Consider the following 22,456-nt stretch of genomic DNA (forward strand, 5'->3'; position numbering starts at 1 on the left):
ATGCCCAAATAAATCTGTTAGTCTTTAAGGTGCAACCAGACTCCTCGTTGTTTTTATGCATTTCAAGATTAATGCAACACCCACAAAGCCCTACAGGGCAAACATTGTGTCATGCGTTTGTACAGCACTCAGCAAAATGGGACTACAACCCCTTCTGAGGTCTTTGGATGCCACCATATCAGTATTTACTACTATATTTGTGTCTGAAATTGGTTTATCTACTGCTGATGCAGGTAATATCTAGGCTTGTTAGAACTTAGAGCTCAAAGGGAAAAAAATCAGTTTATTCCCTATTGACAGTACTTTTGTGCACAGTAAATTTTTACCATTTCTCAGGTTTTGGAGGTCTGGCCCACAGCAACAGGGAGAGAAAAGCTTTAAGAACAGGAATATGAGACGGTAAAATACACAAAAATTGGCTGGGGAACTTGAGGGCAAGATGGAAAACACAAAACTTGTTTTTTTGAAACCAGCTAGATTACCAGTTAATGATGTCCCTTTAACTTTATTATGGATCTATGCTTCCTGGCCTCTTGTGAACACTCCAACTCAAAGGTGATCCTATAAACCAGAGTGTGAACAGGTTTAAGCGATTCCTTTCCTACATACTGGTCCTCTCTATGGTGTTTGGTCTTTGGAACACATCACAGAACGGGTCTATCATGTCAGTCTGGTATCTTGCTCCTGCCAATAACCAGTGATTCAAAGGAAAGAGAGCCCATCACCCCTGAAGCTCACAGCTAATTGTGTACTGCTATCAGGATGGAGAGAATTCCTTCCTGAGCCATGCAGCAGTCAGCTGTCATACTGAAGCATGAGCTTTGAAAGCCTTTATTGTTCAGCATCCAGAACTTCAGATACTACTTGTACTCCAGTAGCACCTACATCACACAGAGAGGAAGACAGCAGAAATTACAAATCCGAGACAAAGAGCATACAAAGAGGAGGAAGACAATCACAATATACAAGAGGATATAATATGCTTTTAAAAATATGCACCTATTTGCTATCCCCCAATGCTACTCCACATACCCATTAGTTGCCAGCTACATTCTTCTTGGCATTACAGAAGTGAGTCCAGAGGAGAGATCTGAAGGAGAGTGCAGCAACCTAATGGATTAGTTCAGAGAGGACATTCCATGAAAGAAGTGGCAGCATCCAAGGAGATGGTTGCAGGAGATGCAGACAAATGGGCAGTTTAGTGAGCACTGGTCAAATTAGCCATTGATGTTATGTGACTGGATGATGTCCTGTGCTAGTGAATGAGAGAGAGGCTACAGGCTGTGTGGGTACCACCCCCTTCTTTATTTGCCTGTCATGCATCCATCAACCGCTTCCTTGTTCTCATATGCTGCAACATCGTCAGGAAGGGAGCGTGAGCAGCATTCACTTTGCCCATCCTAATCTTACATGTGTTAATCAAGACCCCTCTGGCCCTTCTCTGCCTTGTGAGCCACTGATCTGAGTGAGGCTTCAGGAAAAATTCTCTGCAAGGCTAAGCTGTCCACACACCTATTGCTGGAGGTTTGCAGCAGGGCCCTAAGAACTGAGTCCAGGTGGCTGAATGTAGCAGGGAGATGGACTGGTGATGTGATCTCTTCCTTACAGAGCAGTTGGCTGGGAAGTACTGACCAAAGAGAAAGATTTCACGCATGGTGATTCCCTGAACGTTTTTTGGCCAAGCAGAAGTAGGCCTGTGGTCCCCTTCACAGCCCCTCAATGCTACTCCTCACCTGGGCAGAGGAGGTGCTGTAGAGCAACACTGACACACCCAGTTGCATGCCTGAAGGCTGCCTTGCTGTGGAATGCCTGGCACTGTGGTAGCCAAGTTGGTGGCTTCCATTGTTTGTGGGATATTTTTCCTCCCTTCTCGCAATCTCCTAACAAAGATTCTGATTAATGATCGCTCATTCCTAATTGTCAAATTTCTTTTCCTTCATCCTGTGTCTAATCACCAGTGACAGAAGCCATTACGCAAATGAGAGCAGACGACTTCCCACAACTGTTCTCGTTGGTAAAAGCCTTGTAATTTAAAGCTCTGATTTGTAGAGGAAAGCTGCGTTTCCCCAAGGCGTCCGGGCATCTGTTCCACTTACACTCCGAGAGCCTCCACTTCCGCTCCCTCCCCCGCCAATTAATCCTCTACTCACAACAAATATTTGACTTGCAAGGCAGTAATTAGAACTTACTTTGCATGTGTTCACCACAGCGAGAGCTTTGCCTCCTTCTTCCTCGGTTTGCTCATCTCAGAGCCAGTCCCATGCAGCAGCAGAGCAAAACAATGCACAATGGAGGCGGTGACGGCTCGCCTCCTCAGATGGAAGCTTCCCGCTGACCTCCAACTTCCCAAGACACCGTGGTGGCAGAAGCCACGCTCTTCAATTGGAGGGAAGTGAGTTCCAATAGCCATTGAAACGCACCAGGAAACTCCTTACAAAAAGGAGGTGAAGGAGGCAGAGGGGGAAGCAGAGATATATAAATATAAAGGTGAAGACTAAAGGAAAGCCCTGGGGAAGGAAAACAGTGTTTCCTACCTCACATGATGGCTGTGAGGCTTAACAAATGGCTCCGGGCGGCACATTAAGCTATGAAACAAAAAGCCGTAGCTATGGGAGCTGGGAAAGCTGCATGATCATGGACTGCACACCATGTCTTGAAAGCCACTGCCTGACCTCCCTGCTCCCTTGATGCCTCTTAAAGCAGCCAGCCACAGGGCAGTTCATCTGTATGAAGGCAGTAGCAACCTGCCACTTTTCTACAGGACACTGTTCAGCCATGAAAGCACGTACAGCCTGGAACCCAATGGCCAAAAGGAGGCCTTCTGCTTCCCTAGGAGAATCTGTCTTCAAAAGAACGGGAGAGGGGGTGAAGACAAAGAGCAAACTAGAGAAGAGACAAGAAAAAGATGTAAATTAAACACATAGGAGTCAGATCAAGGGTGTTTTTCTCAGAGTTTTCACACACACACACACACACACACACACACACACACACACACACTCTGCAGAGGTCACTTCACCTTCGTGTCTGTTTCCACATCTGGAAAAAATGGACTAATCCCTCCCTCTCGGGTCTGTTGTGAGGCTTGTTTGTAAGGTGCTTTGTGTTCAGTGGATGGAAGTGGCCACCAAAGTGCGAGTGGACATTTTTGAACTGTGGCCTGTCACCAAAGTAAGTTACTCACATAAAAAGCATGTTCACAGCACAGACGCTAGACAGGGTCAAGCCAGGCACTCTCACACATACCCATAACCTGACTGCACCGTGCTAGAGCTCCTCAGACCAAATAACCCACTGCCAGTACCTCTGTCACCCAGCTGCCCAGTTCTCCACCCGCCCCCTACTCCCACTACCTCATATTTGCCATTTTCTCTCATTCAAACATAGGTACCAAGAGACCTGAGAGCAATCACACTCACCACCCTCATTCTGCAGTTTTGTTTTACAGGTTAAACACAAAAATCCAATCAGAACATTGGGTTAGGGAAGTTCCCAAGACACCTTCATGAAGTGCCCTGATCTTGCCCACCCAGCCCTTCCCCAGCTTACTACACCTGCTCAGTAGTTACCTAAATTAAATCCCATGCATTGAGGTTTCCCCGATGGCTGAATAAACACAACAGTTGATAATGAGCTACCAGGCCTGTATGTACTCATTTCCTGGAAGTGTAACACACACAAGGCAACACCTGTAGGCGTTGATGCACACCAGAAGCATGTGCAGGCAAGCTCCCACAGACAAATACTAACCTGGACCTCCAGGTGCAGATCTGCTGCTTACCAAATAAAGTGAGGAATTGGCTGATTGCACAATGGGGATGAGATGGCTCAGGGGACTGATAATGGGATATGCAGCTTTTCATCTCTACGCAGCACCTGCATCTCCAGCACATGCTGGGGCTGACTGACAGTCATGACTACCTGACAGTGACTGGGTGGTCTCTGGAAAAAGTTCTCATGCTTGTTGCCAAAGGATAAGAATCTGTATTGAAGGCCATAAATCAAAGGGGACCAATTTACACTTGACAGTGCTCTCAGAGGTTAAGGATTGAATCAGCATATACTAGACTCCCTTCTCACTCTTAGAGGCATGGTTCCTTCAGATCAAGAGAAGGCTGCTTGGAGGGGCAGTGTTCCCAGCTTGCACTGCTATTACTCCTGCTACACCTGCTCTGGGGATAAAGGATGTCAGACGCTAGGGCTGTCAATCAGGCAGCTTTCACCTGCGCTGAATTCATTCAAACAATTTGAAGTGAAAGAGTCCTGAGTTCTAACCTCCATCTGCAACCAGCCTGGGTGGACAGCTCCATGTTGCTTCCCACAGGAGTTCTGATTAGATGCTTCCCTGGGGGCGTTCTCCTTTAGGGAGCAGCACTCATACAGAATAAAAGCCACACACTTCTGTTGTTCAGCATTGGTTGTATTTAAGAACTACATTTCAGAAGGTACCATGTATTTCTCTCACACACATACATACACACACAGCTTCCCAAGACCATGGCAGGGGCACTGAAAGCACAGGGTGGAAAGGGAGAGGGGGAAAAAAAAGAGTCCATCAGTGCATTGTAAACTGAGCTTTCATGCCAGTCAAGTGCAGCAAAAACTGTTCTGACACTTCAAAGTTAGACCTTTGGCAAATAAAGAAAAAAGGATTCTAAGGTTCCAGATCTACCATCCTGTCCCTTCATGAGCCCCTTGGAACTCCCAGCCTGGGCTTCAGGAGCTGGCGGTGCCCAATGAGCTGCTCAGAACACTGGCTGAGACTGCTGTGCTCCCAACACCGGCACGCAGGTGAGATTCTAGTTGAGTGTCTTCCAACCAAGGGCAGAGACACTGCACACACCAAGTCCTCTTGGGAAGGCTTCACTTTCAGCCAGAGGTAGAAGAGGGTCCTTCCTCCCTCCCCCAAGGTGGAGCGTTGACACGCATCCAGCTGAGTGACCTTCATTCTGATCTAGACAGTGCTCCGGAGAGGAAGTTTGTCTCCTGCTGCTCTCTTTGACCTTGGTTACATACTGCTAAGTCAGGGATACAAGGGTGTTTGGTAACAAGACACCTGCTTTGTCCCGTAGCACCTCTCTTGGTATCAGAGCCACAAATAGCGATGGTCAACAGCTAGACACTGAAACTCCATCCAGATGCTGTCAAACAACTCAGTTTTGCTAAGTCTTTCTTCTATTCCTGCACAAGAGAAGTTCACAGTAAACAGTACAAGAGTCGTCCCAGCACAAGATGGGACATGGCAAGCCATGGATCATTCTGTTTCCCAAACAACATCTCCTCCCTGGGCTACACACTCCACAGAAACCCAAATGTCACAATCAGCCCCAAGCAGGCAAGGAGACAAAGCACTAGGAAACACAGTGAAGCGAACAGCCTTCCCTGGTCAGCAGGGTGAATTAGATGGAATCCAAGCCAGCTTCTCTAATCTTGATGATCAATTACAATTGTGTTCAGTACACAAGTTTCCCCCCCAGGAACAGCAAAGCAGTGCAAGGCAAGGCAAGGCTTCATGTGAGTTTGGAAGGCTCTGCAAGGAAAAGGACTAGGAAGGCATGCTGGCTTTTCAGGGCGATTGCCAGGACTTTAAAAGGAAGTTCTGCTGCTCCTGTAGCTTCTCTCTTCTCATTCTGAAAACTGCTGGGCCAAGTATTAGAACACAAAGGATACAAACAAAATGAACACAGGTATGAAACAGAGTCTCCCCGCCTCCCACGTGACCAGACAAGGAAGGGAGAAACACAACAGCCTCACAACATAACACACAGAGTTAATCAGTAAAGGGCACTTTCTGTGTTTTGTCCAGGAAGCCGGCACCCCCTGGTGGAGAAAAGGGAAGCTGATTTTAACTGGGCATTCATCAGTCTCAGGGCCCCAGGAGATGAATTTTGACATGGCTCCAATGTGGGAGACTTGGTGAGTGCCCTCAATGTCGGTCTCCCTCACCATGTTACATACACTTCTAACCATGCTGCAGCTTTAGAGAAAAGAGGGAGACCTTCACTCCTCAAAGAGCTATGCTGTAAACAGGAGAGAGGAGGTTTCCTGTGACCCATCTGACAGAGGCAGGACTCAAAGGGTGGTGGTGTGTGCACACACACTGCATGGATTCAACTTGATCACCCTGCTAGGTACCAAGCTCCCAATACCCTGAGCACTGCATCTTGGCGGGGAGCAGGGGGGTTTCCAAACCATCTTTCCAGTTTCTCCTCAAACAAGTCATCACATGCTCATTCCTGCTGTCCAACGGTGCCAGGACCCAGCAAGGACAAGACCTCTAACACAACAGGATCATGGAACCTAAGGCTTCCTGCTATCCGACTGACTGTCCCAGATTTCAGGGATACTGCGTCCACTGCCGGCACCATCACAGAAATCCAGCCACTGGGCCGGAGGAAACAAGACCACTCCTGGCTCCCTTCCAAACTGTTCTTTCAACACTTTACATTAAAATCCAAAGAAGGAAAGCATTCGAGTGCCAGACACCACATTCCTCGTCTTGGCGGAATTCTTGCTCACTAAGTGCAGGTTCTTTCTTGGGAGATTCAGTTGGATGACAGTGAGGGAAGGGGGAAGGAGGTGGGCTAATGGTTTTGCAGTTCCAGTAGTCCCCTTAATAGTTGTGGAACGGGACAGAGATGGGCCAGGAGCCCATCAGTCTTAAGTGCTGCGTGCAATACTAGCGCTCAGTATCTTCCATTACTCGTGAACGAAGCAGCTCCACCGTCAGTCACCCAGGCGGCCAGGGACTAGTCATATCGACCCTTAATCATCATGTTCAACAGGGGACCCACCTGTTCAAGACAAAAACATATTGTTAGCCATGGCAAGCGCACAGCAACAAGGACAGCACAGCCTGCAGCCTGACTACCTCAAGCTGTTAACCCATTAACTCCCACAAGCTAAGCTGGGCCAGGCCAGGCCAGGCCAGAGGAGATCTCAGAGGAACACAGATTGGGCAGAAGCGGAGCTGGTCATTCTGCCAGGTTAGCAGTGAACCAATCTCCTGGTATGATTCAGAGGAGATGTCAAATGAGTCTTGATTGCTTATGGTTATTAAAGATCCCCTTGCATCTTCCACAAGAGTTGACCACAGTGTCCTAGCCAATAGTGACAACTTTCCTACACAAAATCTCACCTGCAGTTTCAACTGGATACAGTTTTCTTCACTTCCTGTTCTAATCTTATGCCACACTGAACAGGAACTGCTTTATTTTGGAGTGGATACATTTCTGCTGTATCACCAGTAAGGTACTCTGGGGAGGTCACTTAAAAATCACAAACATTATAGAAAGCGAAGACGATACTTGTCCCTCAGTGTTAAGGTTTGGCCTGCAGTCAAGGCTGCTCCTATTCCTCAGCATTCCCTGTGCATAGCCAGGGAAGGAATCTCTCATGTGTTAGTAATGAAAGGCATTTTTCTTTGAATCATCCAGATAGCAGGCAAATCGGATAAAGAACATTTGTTGACATTAGACAGAGATTAAAATATTCTTGCACTAATCAGTGGTACAGGACCAGTGCTTGGAAGGGTTTATTGGCCACAAAAACATTTGTATTCAGCACCCAGTATTTCAACCTCCACCAAAGAGATAATAGCCCTTCAAAACCAGATTCTGATTTCCAGTCTAATCCACTGGGTCTGAGATGCCAGCTGGTAAAAATCATATCGGAACTTAAGTGGAGGGGTGAGGGGGAGAGCAAGGTGGTATTCAAAATGAGTCAGTTCAGAGGTCAAATCTCTCTCAATTCGGCAGAGCTAGAGAAAAAATAAATGTATCTCACTAAAAACTGATTATGGAACATTTATTTATCACTCCCCCTGCTCCTGAAATCTCACACCTTAATGTTGTCATCAGTCCCTCTGACCAGCATGCTTTTCTTCCAGCATCCACAACCTAACAGCGCAAGCTATGGGCAGCAGAGACTATTTCCCAATTTTTACACTATTCCACGGGTTGTACTCATCAGCCCAGACACTGTAATTTGAGGATCTCAGCCTTTTGTGGCCCCAAGGACTGTAACGGTAGGGGATGAAGAATTGCCACTAGTGCTGTTTCACCCATCCCCATTAATATCACAGGCAGCCTCAGATGGTTTGCTGAGATCCAGAGTTCTGCAGTCCATACTTGGACATTTCAATGGCAGTGACAGCATCTCTAGCTTTTACTTTACCTCTTGTGGGTTTCCCAGGGCCTCTCCCAGCATCTTCTCAATGTTCCTCATTATCGCCACTTTCTGATGAGCCTTTAAGGGATACTCAATTCTCTTTGGGGTGGGTGCACCCTGAAAGTAAAGAGAAAGAACACCTCTTCCTGAAATGCCTCAGCCTTACCCCAATCTTAGCAAACAATGCCACTCATACCCAAGCACCCTGGCTATTCAACTGCAATACCCCAATGCTCCCAGGGGAAGAAACCAGCTTTCTGCGAGTGATAAGTCCCTATATACAAGATAAAGAACAGGTTAGAAAAATACATGTCAGGGATAGTCCAATCTAGGCATACTTTATCCTGCCTCAGCACAGAGGGGTGGACTAGATCAGTGGTCTTCAAAGTGGAGTGTGCAAGAGGATCCATTGGGGGTGTGGCAGGAGGAGCGTCGCTGGAGGAAGAAAAAGGGGGGGGGGGACAGAGGAGGCCGGGAGCAAGCAGGGAAGCTGTCCCCAACCCCCACCCCTGGGCCAGGCCAGGCCATCCGGAATGCAGGGGCTTTTGGGGCTGCAGGGCCTTGGGCTAAGGGAGCCCCTGGGCTCTGGCCTGCAGCTCTAAAGCTGCTTTCGGAATGCGGCCCTGAGTCCTCCGGCCCCTGGAGGAGCAGGGGCAGCCGCGCAGCCAGCGGCAGGAAAGAAGCGGTGCTTTCCCCTTCAAAGCCCCACTTCTCTCCAGCTGGCTTTGAAGGGGAAAGCGCCGCTTCTCTCTGGCCGCTGGCTGCCCCTGCTCCTCCTGAGTCCTCCTGCCCGTGCTCGCAGAGCCGCATTCTGAAAGGGGCTTTAGAGCTGCAGGCCAGAGCCCCGGGGCCCCCTTAGCCCAGGGCCCTGCAGCCCCTAAAGCCCCTGCATTCCTGGCGGGGGGATGAGGGAGGTGGTGTTAGCTCCCACATTCGAGGCCATGGGGGCAGTGCCGCGCTGTGCAGAGCCACCTGCACACCCCTTGCACCAAACAGGAGTTTCCCCAGGTAAGTGCTCTGCACCTCCTGCCTGCCCCAGCCCTGAGCCTCCTCCCACACCTCCATCCTGAGCGCCCTCCCACACCCTAACTCCCTTCCAGACCCCGCACCACCACCCTGAGCACCCTCCCACACCCTAACTCCCTCCCAGACCCCGCACCGCCACCCTGAGCGCCCTCCCACACCCTAACTCCCTCCCAGACCCCACACCGCCACCCTGAACCGCCACTCTGAACGCCCTCCCGCACCCTAAACCTAATCCAGAACTTCAAATCACTGTATCACTAAGTGTGAAACCAAGATTTTCAGAAATAATGAAGCATATTCAATCACATTGCTCTCACTAAAAAATATTATTAATTTTTTTTGAGCGCGCAAAAAGGGGTTTTGTGCCATTAATAAATAAAAATAAAAAAAATTTAAAAAATATTTTCATCTCTCATCCCTTTTTAATTTCTATTTTTTGTGTATGTTTTATAATGTACATAATATATTAGTACAGTAGTACATGTATATAATTTATACATAAATAAATATACATATATTAGGGGTACATGCTCAAAATTTTTTTACTGATGTGGTGCGCGATCAAAAAAGTTTGGAGACCACTGGACTAGATAACCCTTTGAGATCCCCTCCAGCCCTACATGTCTATGATTCAGGCAGTAAAGTTCTCCATGCCTGGCAAAGTATGACATCCTATCTTCATGCTGGGGTGCCACTGAGACAGTGGGAATCCTATTGAATAATGGGCTATCACAGGAGTGCAGATGGACTTATGCTTACCTTGTACCAGAAGTTCACAGTGATGGTGGTTCCCCCATTCAGCAGAGACTCAATGTGATGCCACCTGCATGGAAACCATACAAAATGGGAGAGTTACTATAAAAAAAATGAGCTACACAGACCGACGTGTTGGATGCAGGCCAGAGTGCAGGAAAGGCACCTTGGCATATCACTCAGTCACCAGCACAATCCCTTGAACAACTCCCCTTAGTTATTTAAATGCGTATTGCTAGAGCACAACTCCCTGTAGTATGTGAATGCCTCATGCACGTTAACATATTTATCCTCAACATTCAGAGGTAGCAGATATTATTACTCCCATTTCACAGATGGGAAACTGAGGCATGGAGTGATTAAGACTTGTCCAAGATCTCACTACAATTCTGTAGCTTGGCCAGAAATAAGAGCTGAGATCTCTTGAATCCCAGTGCAATGCTTTAACTAAAAGACCACCCTTTCTGTCTAAATCCCTCCCCCACTCAGCCCAGCTCACTGGATCCTCCTTACCAGTACATAGGGATGTAGAGCACATCACCCGGGCCTACCACTGTCTCATAGCCAACCACGTTCTGGAAATTGGGAAACTTCTCATAGTCAGGATTGTCAAAGTCCACCTAGCAGATCAAGAGAGACAAGGATGCAGCACTGATCAGCCAGAGGCCGGAAATTCAGGAGCGCACTCTGCTCAGACAACAGCCTCTACTGCAGATCCTCCCTGCAGATCTGTCCTGTGCAACAGCTACATTCCAATACAGCGTACCAGTCCCACACACTTCCAACTCCTCAGCACAGTCTAAGGCACATCTGCATCGAGTAGCTCTCTTGGAATACAACAAGGAGTCCGGTGGCACCTTCAGGGCCGCCCAGAGGATTCAGGAGGCCTGGGGAAAAGCAGGGGAGCTCCGGCGCATGTACTCACCCGGCAGCGGCCCGGGTCTTCGGCGGCATTTCGGTGGCGGGGGGGTCTTCAGTTGCTCTGTGTCTTCAGCAGCACTGAAGGGCCCTCCGCCGCTGAAATGCTGCCAAAGACCTGGACCACCACTGGTCCAGGGCTCGCGGGGCACTTCAGTGGCAGGGGGCCCTTCAGTCACTCCGTGTCTTCAGCAGCACTGAAGGGCCCCCCGCTGCCGAAATGCCAGCTGAAGACCCGGACTGCCGCCGGGCCAGGGCTCGCAAGGCCCCTGTGGGGCCCGGGGCAAACTGCCCCCCTTGACCCCTCCTCTGGGCAGCCCTAGGCCTCTTAAAGACTAACAAATAACTGTTAGTCTTTAAGGTGCCACTGGACTCCTTGTTGTTTTTGAGGATACAGACTAACACGGCTACCATGTGATCTCTTGGAATTATGTGTCTTGTTAAATCATTAAGAGAAAGAGGGGAGGAGGGATAGGTACAAGAGAGGAAGCAATGTCCCTGCTATTTCCCTTCAGTAGACAATGCTTATGACTCAAAGAAAAACGTCTTTGGACTAAAGCAAACAAAATAATAATACTGGTACCATTCCAGAAGAGTAATGTTCTATGGCTGACAAATGCATCACTCAAACACCCAAAGCACAGTGAACAACACTTGGCATTTCTACAGCATCTCAAGGTACCACCAACATTCAGCTTCGGAACACCAGTGTGCTAGACAGAAGCTGGGAAAACTGAGGCACTGAGACTGACGTGCCCTACTCAGAGCTAGAGCTTGGTCGGCTCCAACCACTAAAATATATGGCCTCACAGTGACGATAAAGAAGTCTAATTCATAACTCTGATGCACAACTGAGGCCCATTTTCTAACAACACATACTGATACCAAAGGTAACAGCTAGTGTGGGTGCTCTAATGGCTCAGCACCAGGACAGGCACTGGTACGCTGTATAGATACTGGCATATTCCCCATGGAGCTAGTGATTTTTATGCATGTGCTTTCTCGGTGTGTAGTAGGGAATACAGTAACTCCTCGCTTAACGTTGTAGTTATGTTCCTGAAAAATGCGACTTTAAGCGAAATGATGTTAAGTTAATCCAATTTCCCATAAGAATTAATGTAAATTGGGGGGTGGGGGGGGGGAGAGGGGGTAGGTTCCAGGAAAATGTTTTTCACCAGACAAAAAGCTATATATTATATAGATATACGCACAGTATATGTTTTGAACAAACAATTTAATACTGTTCACAGCTATGATGATTATGAAGCTTGGTTGAGGTGGTGAAGTTAGAGGGTGGAAGAGGGAGGGATATTTCCCAGGAAGTGCCTTGCTGCTAAATGATGAACTAGCACTTGTCTGAGCCCTCAAGAGATAACACGTTGTTAATGTAGCCTCTCATCAAGGCAGCACGAACAGGAGGGAGGGGAGACAGCATAGCAGACAGACACACACCTTGTGTGTGGGAGAGAGAGATGCACACTGCCCCTTTAAGTAAGCCTGACCCATTCTTTAGTGCATTGTCTTTTTAAGTGGATCAGGAAGTTGAGACAGCAGCTGCTGCCCCAGGCTCTCTCTGTCTTTCTCCATCTGTGCCCCCTCCCTTCTCTATATGGAGAAGGGGTAAGCAGGGTACAAGGGGGAGGGGGACACCCTGACATTAGCCCCCACCCTCCTTCACAGCAAGCAGGAGTCTCTGGGAGCAGCTCAAAGGCAGAGGGCAGGAGCAGCACGACAGTGGGGAGGGACAGCTGAACTGCCGATTGATAGCCTGCTGGGCGGCTGCAGCAGAGGGAACTTAGGGGAGCTGATGCGGGGCTGCCGGTCCACCCTGGTTACAAGCCCCCACAAGCTAGCTACAACGGGCTGCTCTTCCTGCAAGCAGTGGACAAAGCAGGGAGCATTGTACAACTTTAAACGAGCATGTTCCCTAATTGATCAGCAATGTAACAATGAAACATCGTTAACCAGGACATCTTTAAATGAAGAGTTACTATAGATCCAGTTTACTATAGATCTTATTCTCACCTGGCTCTGCCTGTCACATGGATGATGCACAGGGTAAGGATAGAGGCATTCAAACTGATCTGGCGGGAACAGGATACACCGCTTGTAGCCCTTAATCTGTGCAAAGAAGTTCTGCTGCTCATCATAGTGAGCTGGTGTCACATTCCCTGCACAAAGAAAGAGACTGATAATCTCTCACATATACTTTAAAGGCTCGGGCAAAGGAACAGGTGATAGGCCTCATGGGGGCAACACCAACAACAAACTGCCATACATGTCTATAGAACTATATGGAGCAAAGGATCCTAAAGCACCTTACAAACCACGCATTACAGCAGGGCTAGCAACTGCTAGAGTTAAAGTTACGGAACGGTTTCCGTTTTAACCCCCATTCTCAGTTGCTCCCAACTCTCACTTTTCAGGATGAGTTTTTCCAACTTGGTCTCAGCCTGACATTCAGCCCGAAAGTAACATTTATGGAAAGTTTTAAGAAAACCTCTTCAGCTGTTTGAGTACAAGAGTGGAAAAGAACTTGTTTTAAGGAAACCCAATAACTTAAGAACCTTGATGTCTGGAGGAAGTAAGATGAAAATATGGCATAGAAACAGCCCTCTCTAAAAAGGGCCTTGAGGGGCTGTTTCTATGGGAGGGGAAGATAGTGGTACATTTGCATGCTTTGCTCACAAACTTCTTTCCACTCCCATGAGATCCCAAATGACATTTCCCGCACAGCAGGTCTTCATAACATGACTGTCCCTCTCCTTTCTCTGATACTTTGACCAGCAGTGAGATAGTTAGCAAGACTGATTCTTTCAGTTAGACTTCAGAGTCAGCCAGCCCTTAAAACAAACCCTGGACACCACTCTGAGCTATTGATTCTATGAAGTGCTCAAGTAAGAAACAGGGGTGGCTACATCAACTATTAGCTCAAAACACATTGCACAACTCTTGGCTGTATCTGAGTTGATACTTCAGGGAGTAATTAGACACGTAGAAATTTATCTTCCAGCAACCACAAGCAGAGGCATACTCTCCTGATCCTCTCTCCACATAACATAAATTAAAGATTGTGTGTACAAGGAGTCCACCTTAAAGCTATCTCTGCTGTTTCAGAGACTCTGCAAACAAGTGGTAAGTTCACCTGAAGGTGACCCCCAGAGTTGAAATTCCCCAGAGTTAGCCAAGTCTCCCTCATGCTATTCAGAATCAACACTGGTTGCTTACCTTCCATGCCAATAAGCAGCAAGTTGGAAGTCAGTTGCCCCCAGCCACGCTTCCCTTGCTGCTTGTTAATCCAGTTCCAGTTAAAGCCCAGGAAATCCACCACAATCTTCCTTCCAACCGTGTCATTTAGAGTCTGCTGCAGATACAACCTGTATTTCCCAGGGGAAAAATAAGTGTTAAGCATGCATATCGATACACAGGCATCTTCTCATCCACCCTTAGAGAGATGTCTTTCCCTGTCTTCCCTACACACACACACACACACACACACACACACACACCCTCCACACTAACAGCAACAGTTAGATTTCATGTATGTGGAACATGTGAAGAGGAGACCAATATCACAAGTTAACCTCAGGAACTGCCTGGAGAATTACATGTCCCACTCAGCTCTTTGTGCAGATGGGGGAGATCTAGTTCTTTCAGAAATTCTACACTCTCACCAACAACAGTGGCAAGGAAAACTACAAGAAATGTAGGCGTCTGTGGAAAGGAAATGTTCCCACCATAGGAGGAAATTAAATCTAATTTAGGTCAAACAGGAATCGGTTGAGTAAGGATTTTGGGTAAGTGGGGCTTTGGAGCAATCCAAAACAAATTCTGAGATCTCAGAGGAACGGCTAGAAGAAACACTAACCAGCAAGTGCAGCAGGAGAGGAACTGTTACAGATTGAAGTGTCACTAGAGGACATTCTGGAACTAATTGATAAACTTAACAGTAACAAGTCACCGGGACCAGATGCCATTCACCCAAGAGTTCTGAAAGAACTCAAATGTGAAGTTGCGGAACTATTAACTATGGTTTGCAATTTGTCCTTTAAATCTGCTTCTGTACCCAATGACTCGAAGATAGGTAATGTAATGCCAATATTTATAAAGGGCTCTAGAGGTGATCCCGGCAATTAAAGACTAGTAAATCTAATTTCACTACCGCGCAAATCAGTTGAAACAATAGTAAAGAATAAAATTGTCAGACACAGAGAAGAACATAAATTGTTGGGCAAAAATCAACATGGTTTCTGTAAAGGGAAATTGAGTCATCATGGATCGTTCTCTGAAGACATCCACCCAGTGTGCAGTGACAGTCAAAAAAGCAAACAGGATGTTAGGAATCATTAAAAAGAGGATAGAGAATAAGAGGGAGAGTATCTTATTGCCCTTATATAAATTGAAGGAGCGCCCACATCTTAAATACTGAGTTCAGATATGGTCTCCCCATCTCAAAAAAGCTATACTGGCATTAGAAAAGATTCAGAGAAGGGCAACTAAAATGATTAGAGGTTTGGAACGGGTCCCATATGAGGAGAGATTAAAGAGGCTAGAACTTTTCAGCTTGGAAAAGAGGAGACTAAGGGGGGATATGATAGAGGTATATAAAACATGAGTGATGTGGAGAAAGTAAATAAGGAAAAGTTATTTACTTGTTCCCATAATACAAAAACTAGAGGCCACCAAATGAAATTAATGGGCAGCAGGTTTAAAATAAAAGAAAATTCTTCTTCACACAGCACACAGTCAACTTGTGGAACTCCCTGCCTGAGGAGGTTGTGAAAGCTAGGACTATAACAAGGTTTAAAAGAAAACTGGATAAATGCATGGAAGTTAAGTCCATTAATGGCTATTAGCCAGGACAGGTAACGAATAGTGTCCCTAGACTCTGTTTGTCAGAGGGTGGAGATGGATGGCAGGAGAGAGATCACTTGATCATTACCTGCTAGGTTCACTCCCTCTGGGACACCTGGCATTGGCTATTGTCGGTAGATAGGATACTGGGCTAGATGGACCTTTGGTCTGACCCAGTACGGCCGTTCTTATGAGAAGGAAACTTATATCCCAATCTATCATCAAGCAAGCGACTGTACAGTCAAGCAACATCAATCAATATCCCCCAAATTTACTATTCCACTTACTTTCAGTCACTAACCACCAGAGGGGCCTCTCTGATTAAGAGTTTTGTGGGAGAATGTCTGTGAGGGAATATAGCACATCAACCTCAGATCTCAGCTGGTCAGACACCAAGATGCCTTTAGTTGTAGGGGACCAAGCTATCAGAGCCTCTGTCACTGCAATCTCAGCACTACATGCATTAGACACTCTATACCCATATTCACCAGCAAAGCTGCTTAAGTTCTCTGATAGGTTCTGGCATACCATCTGAAAGGGAAAAACCTGAGGGGGAACTGAATGGCTCTGAAAACTGGTAATGGGATACAGGTCAATTGGGTAGTATATACCTGGTTCAAACTTGGCAAAGGTTAATAGCATCCAGAAGTTGTTACCATCCAGTGACTGCTTGGTGGCCTGTTGAAAGCAGCTGCTGGGATAAGTCTAGTTGCTAGTGGATAAGCATCCACATAAATATTGCCAGCACAACTGCCACTAATTTGCACCGTTGCTAGCAGTGTCAGAAAAGAGGCCATGCAACAGAGACTGAACACCATTCCCATCTGCCAAGCCAGAGCTGGCATACATTGGTGGGGCAGCATGGGAAAAGCTGGATTGCCAGTGGGTGACTTTTCTAGGCATCATGGCCTTTAGCCTTCAGTGCTGCCAAGCAAAGCATCTTTCACCCAGCACTGCAGTCCCACCAAAGAACATGAAAGTCCAATCAGGCAAACACTAAAAAATTCTGTGATAAATGTAGACAGACATCTTTGAAACACTTAACAAGTGGATGACCAACCCTAGGACACCTGAGACCACCTGCCTCCAACACTGAAACTGAGGAGGAAAAATCATAGTGAAGATGAAAAAAAGCAGGTCCAAATGTGCTCTCAAATCATTTACAGTGCCTAAACCTCAACCTATCACCCAATTAAACCAGTACAATTGGAGAGCTTTCCAAGTATCACCTACCTCTCACCACTCCCTTGCTGCTGTATTTCCTGGAGTCTCTCCACAAACTCACTAAACTTCATCTCTCCCCTGTTCGACTTGGGTTTGAAGTTCTTGAAATTGGCCATTTTCTTCTCATCATAGTACAAAAACTTGTATGTGCTGGCGCTATACACTGAGAAATCCCCATTGCCAATGTTCTCCTGGAGGTAGTCCAGGTCCCACTTCAGGGCGGGATACACCAAGTTTGTATCTGTCAGGACCACTGGCTCCTAGATAGCAAAAGAAAGCACATTGGTTCAAGGATTTCTGGAGAAACTGGGAGATAAGTAACTCATTATCACAACCATACAATTTCCCTTCCGAAGCACTAGGAAGGGGGAGGAGGAAAATCAGGCAACAGGGTCTGGGAAGGAGGAAGAAAGTCCCAAATAAACAGACTGCCAAAAATACAAGAAAAATTAGGAACTAGCCACCACTTTCTCATGACACACTCACAAAGGAATGCCAGATGCCACTAATCAACTCTATAAACCAGCAATAGAAGCATGTCAGGGAAGGATACAGAAATTACTTTATTTGGTTATATCACATGGTCTTTCTAGTCCAATATTCTGACTTAGACAGCAGCTAGTACTAAGGATAAGACACTCCCATAATACACAGAGTATGAGATAGGATATGAATACTCCACACCACCTTATAGTGGTCTTGAGTTTGATTCCTGGACTGGTGGGTCTAGGAATGATGCTGAAGAAGAGTTCCAGGAAAGTAGGTAGAAATATTTGTATTGATCCTTAGAAGCCCCTTTTGTAAGTTAAGCAGCAGTGCTGAAATCTGAAAGGAACCAGTCTTTGTCTAGTCCTCCTCCAACAGAAAGATCAGGCTGAGGCACAGGCAAAGAGATAGCAGAGATTATCCCATTTCCTAGATGGACACAGGTGTAGTCAGAATCCTCCCTAGAGAGAAATTCCATCTATCTCCCCTACACCATAAACAGTTACCTGAAGACACTCCAGTCTTTTCCATACTTCTTTCCACATATACTCCCCAAACTTCCTAAGAATCACGCCATGTTTCTAAGGGCTAGTCTACACTAGAAGTGCTACATCGGCACAGCTGCACTGATGCAGCTGCACCGCTGTAGCGCATTAGATGAAGACGCTCTCCTGTCAACATAATAACGCCACCTCCACAAGAGGCCATAGCTATGTCGGCAGGAGAACATCTCCATCAACATAGCTCTGTCCACACCGGCACTTAGATCGGTATAATGTAGGTCACTCGGGGGAGGGAGGGCGCGGAAGATGCCTTTTCCACACCCTGAGTGACGCAAGTTATATCAACATAAGCCGTAGTGTGGACAAGGCCGGAAACTTGCATGCCCACTTCCCTTCTTATGAATTTGCTGCCATGAAACCCCAAGTACCTCACTCATTTCGTAGACATTGAAGATGGGGAAGCCTTACTAAATCCCATCTACTTTGAACCATGACGACGAGTATAGGATTGGTCCCTACAGTACTGTCTTCAAATTGGTGACAACACCCAAATGTGGCATGTCCAAGTTTGTAAAAACATTACAAAATAAAGTTCTCATGATTTACATTCCAGAACAAAGATCTAACTTTCCCTGAAGCTTTCGCAACTGAAACAGGCCAGCAACTGACAGAAAGGCTGACTATAAACAAAATGGGAAAACAAACACCATTAATTTTTCAATGTCCAAATTGCGAAAAAAGGGAAACAGCCAACGTGAAAAGTAAATGATAATTAGTTACTTTCAATATTAATGTTGCTGCTTACAACACAAGAAATTAAAGCACTGCTTACAGTGTATGATCTTGTACACAGCAATGACTCAAGTGGCTTCTCTTGAGAGGTGATCCCACAGCCCAAATCTCTCTCCTTCAGAAAGCTTTCCCCACACCTAACCTACATTTCCTCTCTGATCTTCTCTCCTTTACTCCTAGTTCTATCACACATACTACCTTTAGAAATCCTGCTCTCATGCTAGGTGCTCACAGCCTTTGGAGACTTACTCCGTGAGCCCTTTAACCACAGCACATAAATCCATGGGCTGCTACGCCCATCCAGAGTTAGGCAGTGGGTGCTCACACCTGCTCACCAGGAACCCCCAGTGCACATAATCTCCCGCACACAAACACATACTCCTTGTCAGATAAACATCAGCCCTCATAACCCCAGCCTCCCACTCATCACACTCCAGGGCCTTGTCCCCACACACCCCCAGCATCACCTAGTGCCATGCCCCCCACACCTAGTGCCCCCCCGTTGCACTCTGTACCTCAAAGCAGCACCCTTAACCCCCATATTCAGCAGTGTCATAATGACATGTTTTGTACAAAGTATGCCTTGTGAGGTATTCTGAAAGGCTTGACCTGTTGAACATTAACATTCTGTTGGATTATATGTACTATCATTGTATGTGAGATTATGAAGTTTTGCTGTGTGTGTGTTACTGAAATATGTTGTGAGATTGGGAAGACCCACAACCAGCCATTTAGATACAACAATGGAGTAGTCAGAAGTCTCAATGGCTACTGAAGAGAATCCACTCTCTCAATAACCATGTCAGAGAAACCGCATATACAACAGTGACTGCTTGACCCATATCATAGCAAAAGATCTTTCCAGCAAGCTTGAAGAAACTATAAAAGAGGGGAAGTGACATCATCATTTGGCCTCACTCCCCCCACAACTGAACACCTGGAAAAAAACACCTACAAGACAAAGACTGAACTGAGGAGGGTGGTCCTGGGCTGGAGGCATAGGCGCCAACTCTGGGGGTGCTCCAGCCCCAGAGCACCCACAGGAAAAAAACAGTGGGAGCTCAGCACCGGCAGCTCCACTGAGCAGCTCCTCTCCCTCTCTCGCAGCACCTCCTGTCCATGGCAATCAGCTGTTCAGCGGCATGCAGAAAAGGGAGGAGCAGAGTGCACTTGGGGTGGGAGGTGGAATGGGGGTAGAGAAGGGGCAGGAAGAGGTGGGGTGTGGGTGGGAGCTTGGGATGGGGTGGGAGCAGGGCCTGAGGCATAGTGAGAGTTGAAAACACACACACATAGGCAAATTGCAAATCACAAAGTTGGCAACTCTGGCTGGAGGAGAGTCCCAGGCTGTGAACTGAGGAACATCATCATCTGTCAGGGTGAGACACTGCTTGATTCAAATCCTGTAGTTTACAGAACTGCAAATGTATTTAATTTCTTAGGTGACCAACTTTGATCTCTATGCTAACTATTTATAACAACTTAAAATCTATATTTCTAAAATTAATAAATCTGTGTCATACTTCACCTAAAACAGTGTGTTTTGGTTGAAGTACTTGGTAAATCTCTGCTCGTTTACAAGGGCTAGTGTGTGCCCTCTCCACCTCGAGGGAGAGACAAACTGGGTAATGAACTTACACTATTCAGGCTTCTGACCAGGGCAAGACGGTACAGCTCCGAGGTCCTAGGCTGCAGGGAACTGGCTAGAGCCTCTGTGTTGTGGGTTCATGAGTGCCTGGGAGGAGCATTCATGTACCTCAGCTGGGTGTGTCCCTGCCTGTTGATGTTGTGTACGTGCCACACCCGTCAGAGGCGGGTAGCTTGACACAGCACCACAGTGTGAGCGATGCCCCAGGCTGGTGGGACAGAGGCTCAGCAGCCCCACGGTTCATCCTGCCCCAGGACCCTCCCCACACCCAGCGCTCCCCACCTCACCCCCGAAATGCCCCTTGTCAGACTGGCGGCCCGGGCACCTCGTTCTCGATCAGCTCCTCGGCCCGGGGGTCGCTGTGGCTGAGCCGGGGGATGGGCTGCGTCCGGAAGCTGTAACGGCGGAACTGCGACTCGCTCCAGCCGGGCCCCGCCGTCTCCTCGGCCTCCTCCCGGGCCCCGGAGCCCCCCGTCTCCGCGGACGAGGAGGAGGCCGCCGCCATCGCCGCCTACACCGGGATTGGAACACGGAACCGGAAACACCCGCCTTCCCCTCCATAGTGAGGCCGGAAACAGAAAGAAAACCATAGAGAGGAGACGCCCGAGGGGCTCCAAAGAAGGGACAACGAGAGAGAGCGGCGCCCCCAGCAGCACGGGAGGGAGAATTGCCCTCGGGAGATGCTACAGCTCCCCCAGCGGTACAAAATGAGAAGGCAGCAGGGAGAGGGTTGGGTACCTCAGGATTATATTCAATAATATAAGGCTCCAATTGAGGAAGGCCCGGATCCCCAAAGATATTTAAAAAAATTATTAAAGCTAATGTTAAAAATATATATAATACATAGATTGGGGAAAGAGTGTCTGTGCATCTGGGTATAGTGCTTAGATTATCCACAAAGTTAATTTTTAAAAGTCAGATGATACATAGAGTACATAATCAGCAAGAACCCAACTATAGGTGAATAGATTTAGCAATACGGTTTACATATTAGAATCTGAATATTCATGTACATCATTCATAAAAAGTTGTATGGAGATTTGGTTGTGGAAAGCAAAATATAATCAATGAGTAGAGATTATCCCTCAGTAATTGAGAATTAGGTTGGTTCAGAGGCAAATTTACCATGAAAGAAACAGTGCAAGGCATGGGGCCCCCAATGACAGGGGAACCCCAAAATGCAAGACAAATCTCATCTGACAACCTGCCCCTGAGTCCCAGCCGGTGGTGAGCAGGAGACTCGCTGTCCCTCTCCCCACAAGGGGCATGCAGGGACGTGCAAGCAGCAGGGCTAAGGTGGCTCCCTGCCTGCGTTGCCTCCCTCCCTCCACGCCGCTCCCAGAAGCAGCTAGCATGTCTCTGTGGCCACCTGGAGGGTCTGTGTGTGTGTGTCTCCGCACATTGGCCCCTGCTCTGACTCCACAGCTCCCATTGGCCAGGAACTGCAGCCAACAGGAGCAGCGGGGGCAGTGCCTGCGGGCAGTGGGGCACAGAAAACCCCTGCCCCTCTGGCTAGGAGCCACTGCCAGAGGGGTGCACCAGTCGCTTTGGGAGCCACACCACCCCCCTGACCCTTCCCATACCCCAACCTCCTGCCCTAGCCCAGAGCCCACACCCAAACTTCCTCCCAGAGCCCTCACCCCCTCACACCCCAACCCCCTACTCCAGCCCAGAGCTCACACCCAGCACCCAAACTCCCTCCCAGGGTCTGACCCCACACTGCCTCCTGCACCCCAACCCTCTGCCCCAATCAAGGTACCTCACTTTATTTTCATTTACTTCCTATTACTTATCATTTAGGAGGAGGATGAAGAAAAAAGAATGAAAAATGGGGTGGAGGGAGATAAGAGAGAATGTTCTTTTTCTTGGCTGGGTCCCAAGCAGGGGCCCAAATATGAAGCTGCACACAGGGCCCCACTAACTCTAAATCTGCCACTGGGTTGGTTGTCCATTTAGAAAATACAATCCAGGAGGTAAGTATGTTACTTTCCTGATTGCGCTTCTCATCCGCACTCCAACTCATCCCTCCTGGTATTGCCAACGTCCAATGATGTGTTCTATGTAGATGTCCCTCGCCCACTTGATG

At 47.6% G+C, this 22,456-nt stretch overlaps 1 protein-coding gene across 1 annotated transcript; it reads right to left on the reverse strand.

Annotated features, from left to right (window-relative positions):
- Window positions 1-817: 817 nt before the first annotated feature.
- On the reverse strand, window positions 818-20,903 carry HIF1AN (hypoxia inducible factor 1 subunit alpha inhibitor). The gene is made up of 8 exons (XM_030568949.1): window positions 20,696-20,903; window positions 16,954-17,204; window positions 14,095-14,243; window positions 12,892-13,037; window positions 10,462-10,568; window positions 9,955-10,018; window positions 8,176-8,286; window positions 818-6,794 (listed from the first exon to the last, which is right to left on the reverse strand). The coding sequence occupies exons 1-8, from the start codon at window positions 20,873-20,875 to the stop codon at window positions 6,750-6,752; spliced, it is 1,053 nt and encodes a 350-aa protein (XP_030424809.1). The 5' UTR covers window positions 20,876-20,903; the 3' UTR covers window positions 818-6,749.
- Between the last annotated feature and the right edge of the window lie 1,553 nt (window positions 20,904-22,456).

Source organism: Gopherus evgoodei, chromosome 7, assembly GCF_007399415.2.
Source record: "Gopherus evgoodei ecotype Sinaloan lineage chromosome 7, rGopEvg1_v1.p, whole genome shotgun sequence".
NCBI lineage: Eukaryota > Metazoa > Chordata > Testudines > Testudinidae > Gopherus > Gopherus evgoodei.

What these genes read in the sequence shown, in the direction of transcription:
- HIF1AN (XM_030568949.1), bottom strand. Translation starts at nt 20,875, where the DNA reads ATGGCGGCGGCCTCCTCCTCGTCCGCGGAGACGGGGGGCTCCGGGGCC. An exon ending in CAGCAAGGGAGTGGTGAGAG is followed by an intron (nt 14,244 to 16,953) that starts GTAGGTGATACT and finishes TGGGAAATACAG; the next exon opens with GTTGTATCTGCAGCAGACTC. An exon ending in CATGTGACAGGCAGAGCCAG is followed by an intron (nt 10,569 to 12,891) that starts GTGAGAATAAGA and finishes TTGATCTGCTAG; the next exon opens with GTGGACTTTGACAATCCTGA.